This window comes from Hibiscus syriacus, unplaced genomic scaffold (genome assembly GCF_006381635.1).
Source record: "Hibiscus syriacus cultivar Baekdansim isolate YM2019G1 unplaced genomic scaffold, ASM638163v2 tig00110763_pilon, whole genome shotgun sequence".
NCBI lineage: Eukaryota > Viridiplantae > Streptophyta > Magnoliopsida > Malvales > Malvaceae > Hibiscus > Hibiscus syriacus.
The window spans coordinates 1-12,357 of NW_024062851.1; the positions used below are offsets into that span (position 1 = coordinate 1).

Sequence of the window (12,357 nt, forward strand, 5' to 3'; positions counted from 1 at the left end):
AAGGTGTCGGTGCGTGCATTGAAGCGGAAATGTAGCTACTCATAGCCTTGCAATGGTCATATAATGGCAATTTTCCAGTGTGGTTTGATTATAAACATCTAGATTGTTTAACTAATATTGTTGAATGTTCTTCTTCGATTGAAAAAAGAATTAAATAGCTCAAGTGGTCATTAGGATTAAAGTTGTGGTCCTAACTGAATCATTGATTTCTTTTAAATAAGAGTCTTGTTACAAAAATGTTGATAATTTAAACTTAAACATAAAAAATAATTTAAGAAATAAATTTTAAATAGAAAACAATTATATAAATTAACCAAGAAAAAATACTCATGTATAAATTTCTCCGATAACAATTTGTTACTATTTAGAATTATCCAAAGAATTTTGAGTTTCTTATTTTTGCTTCTAAAGTAAAGGTAGGTGTTTAACTTTAAGTTGGTAGTGTTGAATTGATAAGGATAACATTTGTAATCTTATCAAACAAGTTGATTCGATGATTTGTTTTAACTTTTTTCTTTAATATTCCATCATTCCTAAGTTCAAAATTATTTCTTTAAAGAATTTATGGGATCAAGTTCAAAAGTTTTTTGCATCCGAATCTCATCGGTAAAAGTTTAACGGTGATGTTAACGTGTCACTATAAGACAATGTCATATCATTATGAAGAAAATAAAAATGTCACATTAGCAGTTTTATTAATTTTTAACAATGGTTTACCAAAATAAAACATAAACTAAACGATTGATATAGTTTAAAAATTAATGTTTGAGTACTAAAACATAATACAAGCAATCATTTATATACTAAATGTGTAGTTTACCCTAAAAAAATTTTGCAATGGAGCTAGAAACGTAAACCTTCAATTTAAAGGAAGACGAAAGTCATTGCAAATGCCAATAATTGAAACCCACCAACTTTTTAATGGAACAAAACTTCATTGTTTACGTTAATGATATGATTTTTTTAAAAATCATATTTTAAATTCCAGTGTTTCCTATATAAATCATGCGAAACTCATTTCACCTTTTTGTTTTCAGTTCAACTAAATAACCCAGAAGGTATACAGATATCTTCAAGCCTAAAGCTTTTTCCTTCGTCTCTGGGATTATTTTCCTTTAATAATCTCTTTTACCCTCTGATCACCGAAATCCCAAAAACACATCGGAAGATGTTTAACACAACCCCTGATCATCTTCCCCATGATAAGACTCTGGAAATCAAGCAAGATGACAAGTTCTTTTGCAGGCTATTATCCAAGGAAAACTCTCTTGCAATCCTTCTTTCAGGGTCTATTATGATGGACTCTCTGCTGCTGTCCCTTTCATATGGGGATGTCAGCCCGTTACTCCAAATCCACTGTCTCCGATGCTATATCCCTCCTCCATCTTATTACTCCAACTTCAACTAGAAATCCATCAAGAGTAAGCGCTCAAGATTGGTCTTTTGCGGTCATTGTTCCCGAATATTATCAGTTTGAAGAAAACCAACAATTTTTTACCGTCATCATCTTTTCTTCACCAATGTTTCTTGCAATGAGCCCCGGGAAAGACAAGAAGAGGACCTGATTTCGAATCCAAATGATGAAGATACTGCAGCCATTGAACCGCCAACTTCGATTCTATGTTTCGATATTGGTAGAGGGAAGCCCTGGTAGTTAAAGCTTCGTGGATGATACCGCTATCCTCAGTTGTTTTGTGTTGAATTACTCTCTAATAATCTAGGTATGCGTTTTAGCTCTATTTGGTTAATCAAACTGTGAAACCACCCAAAACTGTTGAATGCATGGTACTGAATCATATAGACATTTGCATGCCGATTCATCAGTTACTGATCTTAGTTATTATTAAATTGTACAGTTGTGCAGTTTCTTTGCAAATTTATCATATGATAATTTATTGTACCTACACTGCTCTAAACTACTATCAAAGGGAACATGCTCTTTGAAAGGACACTAAAGATTTTGTTGCATATTTACTGGTTTGAAAAGATCAGAAATCGTCGTTAAGCAATTTGGGGGGTTGATTGTTTGCAGATCTCTCTGTGTCATCATTTAATACTTGGATGAAGGATGGATAAAGGTTCCTATCTTCGTATTAACATGTTTCAATGTTTCTGCAACATATATAAATGGTACAACCTATAAGAAAAGAATAATAGGGATATTACAGGCTTAAATTCATTCCCCTAGCTCTTGATTTACTGGCACCAAGGGAAGTGAAACGAATATCAGTGTTAATCCTATATGCATCGGTGTTATGCAGTATCTTGGCATCCTGATCACATGTGGTGACTTCATGAATAGAGTTCGCTAGATAATCAACATTCTTCGTGGTCACCCCGGCCATGCTGCAAATGTCATCGCAACAAGAAGCTCGGATTAGCTAATGGTAGTAATGCATGACAGAGTAGCAAGTCTCAAGCCTTCAAGAACAAAACCGATGTTTTATATTATAAATATACCTTATGCGTCCATCAGGCGTCATGTATATATGAAATTCCTTTGCAAGTAGATAGACCTCAGCACGATTTAATCCGGAGAAGCAAAACATTCCGACCTGCAATTTTGCATATTCTGATGTGTTAAAATGCAAAATAGGGAGCATTTCAAGCAGCATCGGAGAAATTTCTAGTTACATTACTGACCTGGTTGGTGATGTGTTGCCAATTGAGGGGAGACCCTAATCTCTCGAGAGCTTCCCGTAGAATAGCTCTCATTCGGTGAATACGAGTTGCCATGACCTTATAACATGTAGATATTATTAAACGCGCGTCAGTCCAATCATCCTTGTGATACTGTTAATTGAAGAAAGTGCAGAACCGGAAAAAGAAACTTGAAAGTATATATACCTTGACCTCTTTGAGCCAAATGGCCTTAATGTCTGGATCACTCAAGATTTTCGAGGCTAGTGATATGCCGTGAATCGGTGGACTGCCATACATAGTGTTAGAAATCTGCTGTAGCTGGCCCTTGATTGCCATTGCTTGTATTTTGTCGTTGCAGAGAACACTGGAACAATCATTGCAGTGTAAGATTGCTGAAGAACAATACGGACCAAACCAGAACACAACGTGATCCTTGAAACCTTAGCCTTCTAATGAATTTTGGATCGAATGAGTGATCTCGACATGGAAATAAAGTTCATTTCAAGCCAACCATATTAAAACACCAAAACTTGTTCGGTACTAATTCAGAGAGGTAAAACATATATCCATCCAAATATAAACAGAAGTGAAGAACATTGGCAGACCTGAGACAACCCACTCTGTGTCCATACAAACCCATGTTCTTCGCGAAAGATTGTGCACAGCCTATTGAATGGCCATCTTCAAGAAAAATTCTAATTGCTCTGGCATCCCTCTCTACATCTCCGCTGGCAAACCCTTGGTAAGCCACGTCAAAGAAGGGAAAATGATTCTTTGCCTAGAAAGTAGTCAAGGCAAGGATTTTAAAAGCAGCAATAGATATTAGAGAAATGATGACTCAACACAATGTAATTATCATCATTACCTTGAACAGAGATGAGATTTCTCGCCACTGCTCATTAGTAGGGTCGACCCCAGTCGGGTTATGGGCACAAGGATGAAGTAAAGAAGAAAGAACCATCTGGGCATTCTATAGGAACCATCAAAACAAAAGCAGTCAATAACTGATTTCGTACTTGAGAAATTTTATAGTATTTTCACAGGTATGCAAATATTGAATCTCTCCATAGAACGCAAGTTCCACGCAGCAAAAATGAGTATGCATATGCAAATGTAGTATCTTTGCAAGGGAAATATTTAACTTCATGACAATTTAGAAATCGTTCACATTTAAAAGTCTTTTCTTCATTATATCTACATTTATTTTAAAATAAAGATGCATATATGTGTAGACCTGCACTTTGTTGGAAATAACATCCATGAGAGGTGATCATGGTACCTTGATGTCATCCATGAGTGCCACGAAGTTTAAACTCTTCGAATCGGGATGGTAGTAGCGAAAGGTTCGATCCGGAACATGAACATCTCTCCAAATGTTGCGGTGACTGCGAAACGAAAATCATTTAGGTACTTAAAGCGAAAAGCTGAAAATTTCTTTTGCATAACCCATTTCTTATAACTCCAAACAACAGAATGAAATGAAAGGGAACAAGACAACTTACTTGGACCAAGTTGGATCAGGCAAATATATTCTCGACTCCGGATAAAATCGTTTCTGAAACTCGGCAAAGAGACGACAAGCACCGGTTCCAGATAGAGCCGGAATTCCGGCGAACCTCCTTTCCTTTATAACATTCGAATCCTGTCCATAAATCAATTTTGCACTCTCCTCAACAAATTTCGAGCTAACTGCGGTAGACGTTGACTCCCTGCCAATGCATCACATAAGATAAGACAAGAAGACGTTTGGAATTAGATAAAAACGATGAAATATTATTGGGAAAAGTCACAAATCAGAAACATAATGAAAATGAAACTCACAAGAAATTGGAAGCCGCAATCTTGCCTTCTGCTTCTCTAACGCATTGAAGCACAACAGGTTTCCCTTCATCATCCCTGTAAGCTCCCTGAAAAAAAACCCAGACCCACAGTTATTCGTATTATCCCAAAAGATTGAACAATCTATTGTGAAAGACAAAAGAAAATACCACTCCAAGATTTATCTTGTAAGGAAAAGGGTCAGCTAGAAAGGCCTCGGTGACTGCAATGATGGGGTCCTTGGGCGCTGGAGTGACATGATCCCACCATGAGCGTCGAGTGGCGCAGGTGGAAGCTGTTGAGATTCCTCTTCTTAGAAACCTGGAAATAATCATCATCAAGAAATGCGATAAACTGCCGCTGATTTGGTTCTGTTGTGTTCAGGTAACTACGGCTTGGGTCTAAACAAGTATATATGAAGACGAAGGGAGTTTGGGGGGAAAGGGAAAACAACGGTGTTGTTGTTCCTCTTCCATGGTTTTGTGTTACTGTTCAAAAGGATGGTGAACTTAGTCTTCAATTTTTCAGTGGGTTTTACAGTTTTGTTCGTTGGTTTCCTTCTTTTTCTCCCCTGCTTGTAGCCAACAGAATAGCAGAAATGTTGTGTCGGATTTGAACTTTTGTCGGCTGGTTTTATTTAAATCCAGGGTAAATTACACAAATAGTTATTAAATTATGTTGAAATAATATTTTAATCTTTAAAGTTTCAAAAGTTATAAAATGATTATTAATTTTTCAACCGTTAAAATGGTCATTAAAATTTATCAAACTATTATAAATGGGTAAATTCACGAGATAATGTTCTCGAATTTTTTTTTCCACGATATGGTGCACATCATAGATTAATTGCTGGAATGGGGTGAATTCAACAGTGATTGCCATAGGACGCCATGCAATCCAGGCGACCTTGGAGGACGCCATGCAATCCTGGCGACATACGGGGTGACATACGAGGGTGACATACGAGCCATATACGAGCCATATACGTCATACGAGCCAATGGGGAGGATGCAACGAGGCAATGGGGAGCATGCAGGAATAGAGAGCCAATGGGGAGCATGCAACGAGCCATATACGAGCCCACGGGGAGCATGCAGGAATAGAGAGCCAATGGGGAGCATGCAACGAGCCATATACGAGCCAATGGGGAGCATGCAGGAATAGAGAGCCAATGGGGAGCATGCAACGAGCCATATACAAGCCATGCAGGAATAGAGAGGTCGCCATGCAGCCTAGGCGACCTTGTAGGTCGCCATGTAGTCCCGGCGACCTTGTAGGTCGCCATGTAGTCCCGGCGACCTTGTAGGTCGCCATGTAGTCCCGGCGCCATTCCATCATCCATGCACATGCACAGCCACATAGCCACATAGATTCCTTCACGTGCTCCCCGCTGCATTGCCTACACCTCCCAATTCACGTGCTCCCGCTGCATGCCTACACCTCCCAATGCATGCATGTGAACCATTTGAGGCATGTGAACCATTTGATTATTGGTACAATAATTGAACGCGTGAAATCAGCTGCAATTGTACAATTGGTGAAATAATTGAGGCCTCAGCCGGTTATAAAAGAAAGAAAGAAAGGGAGAAGAGATTGCAGAAGAAAGGGAGAAGAGATTGCAGCCGAGAAAGAAAGAAAGAAAGGGAGAAAGGAAAGGAAGAAAGGGAGAAAGGAAAGTAAGAAGAAAGGGAGATAAGGTAAATTTTTTTATTTAAATTAGTTTATTATTATAAATGTTTAATTTGTTAGTTTAGGGTTTAGGGTTAAACAAAAAGCAGTTAATTAGTTTGTTAGTTTAGGGTTATATGATTGTTAGTTTAAGTTATAGTATACATAAATTAAAAATTATTTAATTAGTATATGTTTGATAGTTATATAGTTAAAAAATAATTAATTAGTTTGTATTGTTAATAGTTAGTTATATAAAAAAAATTATTTAATTAGTTTGTGTTAGTTAAATAGTTAAGTTATATTTGTTTGTTGAATTTATATTATATAAAAAATTAGTTAGTAAGTTTATTAATAGTATATTATAATGAAAAAATAGTTTATTAGTTAGTTTTAGTTATATAAAAGAATATTTTATTAGTTGTTTAAGGGTTTAGCGTTTACGTTTAACTTATATTTTAAAAAGTTTAGTTTGTTAGTTTATTAGTTTATTATATTATATGTTATTATATTAAAGTTTAGTGTTGTAAATTAGTTAGTTAGTTTATATTAGATTATATTAAATGATTTTTTAAATATTGTTGTTTAATTTTTTTTACAGATTCATTCTAATGGCTGACCAAATTCCACTGTTGAGGCTTGACAATGAACATATTTCAAGTCATTTGGGAATAATGGTGAATAAAATATTTGTTTAATGAATTATAATTAATAAATATTGAATATTATTTTATGATTGTGATAATTTTTTTGAATATTTAATTGTAGGAGGACGAGCAGCGAGTCCTTCGTCTTCGACTACATAAAGTGCCCAAGCCACACCCACTAATAGAAGAAAATTTGCAAGAGGCTGGATTTTGGTATATAACATTTGTGCGAGATTACAAGTTGGTCCCAGGTTTGATCAGTGCGTTGATTGAACGTTGGAGACCAGAAACGCACACGTTTCATTTGCCGTGTGGCGAATGCACGATAACTTTGGAGGATGTAGCAATGCAACTCGGGGTCCAAACTAATGGGATGCCGGTGGTAATGTCACATGAGTTTAATAAGGTGGAACAACTTTGCAACTTGTTTCTTGGGAAAGCGCCCGTACCACCAGAGGGTATCCAACGACTTCCTGGTCGTTCAATTGCCGCCAAAATACCCGTTCCTCTATCGGATATCAAGCAAACTCCATCTTCACGAACGACATATTGACGTAGATTGGTCAGAAAGAAATCCCAAGCCTCTGTTGTCTCTCCCTCAACAATGGCGAATGCAATTGGGAAGATATTTCGCTCACCATCTTGAGCAACTGCCATCAAAAGTACATGCCTATATTGACCATACAACCACGTACCATCTACTTGGATCTTCAACCATCGCCTTCACGTATTCACATATTACATCGGAGTCCAATAGTCGGTGGTCTTGTTCGATGGAGTTTCGCAAACATGTGTGCGAACCATTGTACCTCGTGATGACCCAAAACATCGTGCCTTTGATTTTTCGACACTCTGATCTTCCACTTGCACTCTGGGCCATATTTTACACACTTTGCGTATAGGGTTTTCTGGTTGGACTCTGCAACATGGACATCAACATGGCATTTGATGCAGTACTCTTTAATCGCCAGCGTAGCTTCATTTTTTCCTCTGAATTGCACCCCAACTGAAAATTCACCAGAATTATCGAATGATTCAGTCATTTGGTACGGAGGTAAATGTGGCATGTCTGGGAATTCAGGTGCCCTCATTGCATCATAATCTATCTCGTACATGTGAGGAGTAGCTTCATACGGTGTCGGAACTTCATCAATTGCACCTCCACCAAAAATATTTTCGTCGCCGCCCAAAACGGGTTCTTCAGTTTCTTCATCTTCGCTTGAATCATCATGAATTTCTCCCCATCGATTTTCAGCGTCATTATCAACAACCAATTCCGGTATGTTTCTCGTCTCATACTCTGCTGCTGTAGATGTCCCCCCGACTTCATTTACACTTTCCAATAGTGCCATAAAACTGTTCGGGAACCTGTATGTCGGCTCCTCAAACTGACTATATAAAGCCATTTCAGATGGATTTTGAGCCACACCTCTTGATGACCAGGAACATCACATATGTTACGCACATCAACAAATAATTCAATAACTGCTATATTGGTTGACTCATGTAATCCAACCATGGTTCCAATATCATCATCTTCTTCAAGTGGAACTGCAGCATATCTGACTGGGTTAGAGCATATCATAAACCTATACCTCAAACCATCAACTGCAGCTCGAATTTTTCTTTCTATCTTATGCTTCATTTCTATAAATGTGATGTCTTTTTTGAACATCATATTTATTGGTTTTCAGACTGAAAAACTACTCCGACCTCATTTTCCATAATCTGTCCATTATAATGGACAATCGTGAAAAAGTTGCTGCTCATTTTCTCTACAAATAAAAAAAAATTAATTTAGATTAAAAATTAGATAAGATAATTTCATAAATTATTAATATAATAATATACTATTATATTAATGATCAAATAAAATTTATTATTTAACTTGATTGATTGCTTACTAATAAACCTAATAATGATTTGATAATTACTATTAATCTAATGATTTGATATTTAATGATTTAATAATAATATGATTTAGTCATAATCACTAATAATTATTTATTATAATATTTAATGATTTTGATTTGATACTAATCATTTAGTATTATTACTAATAATAATGATTAGTTTGATAATATTTTTATTTTTTAAAAATATCAAACAAATTTGTTAGGCAAAACTGTCGATATACTGTTCTCGAAATAATTATTTCGCGAGATAATGCGTTGTCCGGATTATTTCATTCAATTAATTTTTACTTCTTACTAATATACACATACAATGTAAATTAAACAATTATTTTTAAAACAACACTAAATATTTTAAACACAATATTTTTTAAAACGGAAATTATCTCGCACAAATTAGTTTATATAAATAATATAAACTTACTAACTAACTAATTTACACATACACAACAACAAAAAATGGACAACAAAAAATAAATTACTCACGTCTTTATGCCTTCTTCCTTTACTTTTTTTCCTGCCTTGTTTCTTTCTTCGAATCAATCTGTACGTGGGCAAATATTGTGAAATAATGTCATGTATGTGTAAACAAAATATTTATTTAAACAACAATAGCCCACAAATTAATTTTATATAATCTAATATATTATAATATACCTTAAACTAATAAACTATTTCTTTATTATAATATAACTTAGTTAAAATAACAACTAATTAAGCACTAATTAATTTTTTTATAATATAACTTCAACTTCAACGAAAACCTAATATACGTTTAAAGACACATACAAATTAATAAATATTTTTTATATTTAATAACTTAAACTAAGAAACTAATTAACTAATTTTTTATATAATATAATATATAACTTAAACTAATAAACTAATATAATATAACTTAAACTAACAAACTAATAATTTATACTAACAAACTAATTAACTATTTAATTTTACCCTAAACCCGAAACTAACAAACTAATAATTTCATATATTAAACTAAATTAAACAATAAAAAAATTACCTCACGAAATGTTTGAGCCTTTATCTTCTTTTCTTCTTCTTCCTTTTCTTTCTCTCGGCAAAGTTTATATTTGCCGGTTCTGCTTGTGCTTCTACCCTAAACACCATATCCTTTATATATAAAGCAACTGAGCGTTGGACAGAGTCATTAAATTTGATTGTTGAAGCAAATAATATTAGCATTGTCGTCTAACTATTGAGCATTGAAAGGCTGACAGCTAAATTAACGCTGCAATAACGCAACAACACATACAGCTACGGGTGCAGGAATCTCAGCTATGATGCAACGCATGCATGCAGCAGCTACGGACCAGACCTTGGTCGCCGAGACTCCATGGCGACCTACCGACCACGCCGCCGTGACCTACACCGTTCGACGTGCATGGCCATGCACAGTTCCCACGTCCCATGCACAACATGCATCTGCATGACCATGCACAGCATGCATCCCTCCCCATGCATTCCCACGGCCCATGATTTTTGCAAAATATGCACAGGCGCCATGCAATATACCTTGGAGGTCGCCCGGATTGCATGGCGACTCCAAGGTCGCCTGGATTGCATGGCGACCTCCAAGGTCGCCTGGATTGCATGGCGTCCTATGGCGATCACTGTAATTCACCCCATTCCAGCAATTAATCTATGATGTGCACCATATCGTGAAAAAAAAAATTCGAGAACATTATCTCGTGAATTTACCCATTATAAAATAGTCATTAAATTTTTTAAATTATTACAAAATGACCCTTGAACTTATTAAAATTTATATTTATTTTATAATGTGCATGACTATTTATAATAGTTTGATGAATTTTAGGTAAACTACCTATTTAGTCAGGCACGTATCATTCTGATTCTATTTTGTGCTAAATGACACTAGGATAATTAATGAGTTAAGTAGTTCATGAATTGCTCGAACTCGATTTGATTAAACTTTGATCAACATTTGATTCGAACTATTGTGCTAGGATTTACCTATTATTAAAAAATCATGTTGAGTTAATTTAATTTTTTTTTTTATATATTTTTAATTCCTATTAAATAGTTTCTAATATTTCGCATTCTTTCTCATTATAATTAGGGATGGGCATAGGACCCAAACCCGATGAGTTTCGAATCGATCCGTTCGAGTTAGGTCGGGTTTTTTTTAAAAAAAATGGGTTCACGTCAAGTCGGGTAGGATTTTTTATAGGTGATGTTCAGGTCGAGTCAGATTCGGCTTTAGGGTGAAAAATACCCGACCCCGAAAAAATATAATTTTACCTTATATATTTAAGAATAATTATAATAATACTCCTCTATATTATTTCTTTCAATTAAATCATTATTTTATTGAATAAAAATAATATTTTATTAGGTCGGGTCGAATCATATTCCGATTTTATCTAAAAAAAATCAAGTCGGGTGGAAGGTATATATTTTTTAGGTTGAGTTGGGTTGGGTCGGATGAAGGATATAAAATTTTCGGATAAAATCGGATTGGCCGAAACCCAACCCATGTCCATCCCTAATTATAATGGTATTAAACTTTTACAAAATCGTGACATAATTTGATACGTGGGGCACGATTGGGGGCATTCATTTACGTAAAGATGGAGGTATTGAAATTAGGGATGGGCATATATAGGAAGCTGACGGGTTTCGATTTAATCTAACTTGTTTGAATCGGATTTTTTTTTAACAATCATGTTCAAATCGGATTGAGTCGAGTTTTTAGAGATTATATTTGAATCGAGTTTGGTTTAGCCCGGAGCTTTTTCCGAATTGAAATAGTTTTATTGTATAGTATTTCATGAGATGTTAATTTCATCCTTTCCTAACTCAATTATTTTTTAATTTTATTTGTTCTTAGTGCTATTAATTTAAAATTATGTCTAAAATCTGTTAATCTATCGGTAAATATCTATAAATCTAACAAATGAATGAACGAACAAATAAAATTTAATTTGTTAAACATAAAACAAATATAATATAAAAAATACTCTCAACAATCAACATTTAATTAAATAATTATTTTGATCTTTGTTCTCCTTTAACATTTTACTTTTAAATAAAATGATATCTAATGTCTAACTAAATAATTATTTTAATCATTTTTTCTAATATTTATCTCATACCATTTTTTTCTAATGTTTTAATTTCACATCCTCGTTTGAAACTGTTAGTATATCTTTTGATCATATTTCATCCTTTTTTACTTTTGGAAATTTCTATTAGAACTGTGGATCAAATGAGGAGAGCACCGCAGTTTACTTCCAAGCAGAATTGAAGTTTCTACATGGTGCTTCTCTGCTAGAATCTTGCAACAGTTAGGGCACTAGAAAGGGAGAGACGATTCAGTCTATGCACATATACAGTAGCACTGCAAAACTCTGCAAGTAAGTTAAATATTAGCTGCTACAATCCATTTTTTATAACACTTCTTTTTGGAACTTAATATTGTTTAGCTAAAAAGTTTCTTTCAACATGGAATATTTTGTTATCGACTTCTTTGGGTTTTTTCTCACCTTTTTATCTTTGTTTGTCTGTTACTAATTGATATTTCACCATGAATACGAGAGATTAAATGACATTGTTGCTGGTTCTTTGGCCTACAAGTGTCTAGAGGTGGTTTTATACAAGTTTTAGTAGTTTAGTGATTTAAGGTG

At 34.7% G+C, this 12,357-nt stretch overlaps 1 protein-coding gene across 1 annotated transcript; it reads right to left on the reverse strand.

Annotated features, from left to right (window-relative positions):
* Positions 1 to 2,109: 2,109 nt before the first annotated feature.
* LOC120139584 (aspartate aminotransferase, mitochondrial-like) lies at positions 2,110 to 4,859 on the reverse strand. The gene is made up of 10 exons (XM_039154750.1): positions 4,632 to 4,859; positions 4,465 to 4,550; positions 4,146 to 4,352; positions 3,923 to 4,028; positions 3,509 to 3,613; positions 3,249 to 3,421; positions 2,848 to 3,007; positions 2,644 to 2,739; positions 2,461 to 2,555; positions 2,110 to 2,346 (listed from the first exon to the last, which is right to left on the reverse strand). Exons 1-10 carry the CDS (start codon positions 4,797 to 4,799, stop codon positions 2,163 to 2,165), a joined length of 1,380 nt encoding a protein of 459 aa, XP_039010681.1. The 5' UTR covers positions 4,800 to 4,859; the 3' UTR covers positions 2,110 to 2,162.
* Between the last annotated feature and the right edge of the window lie 7,498 nt (positions 4,860 to 12,357).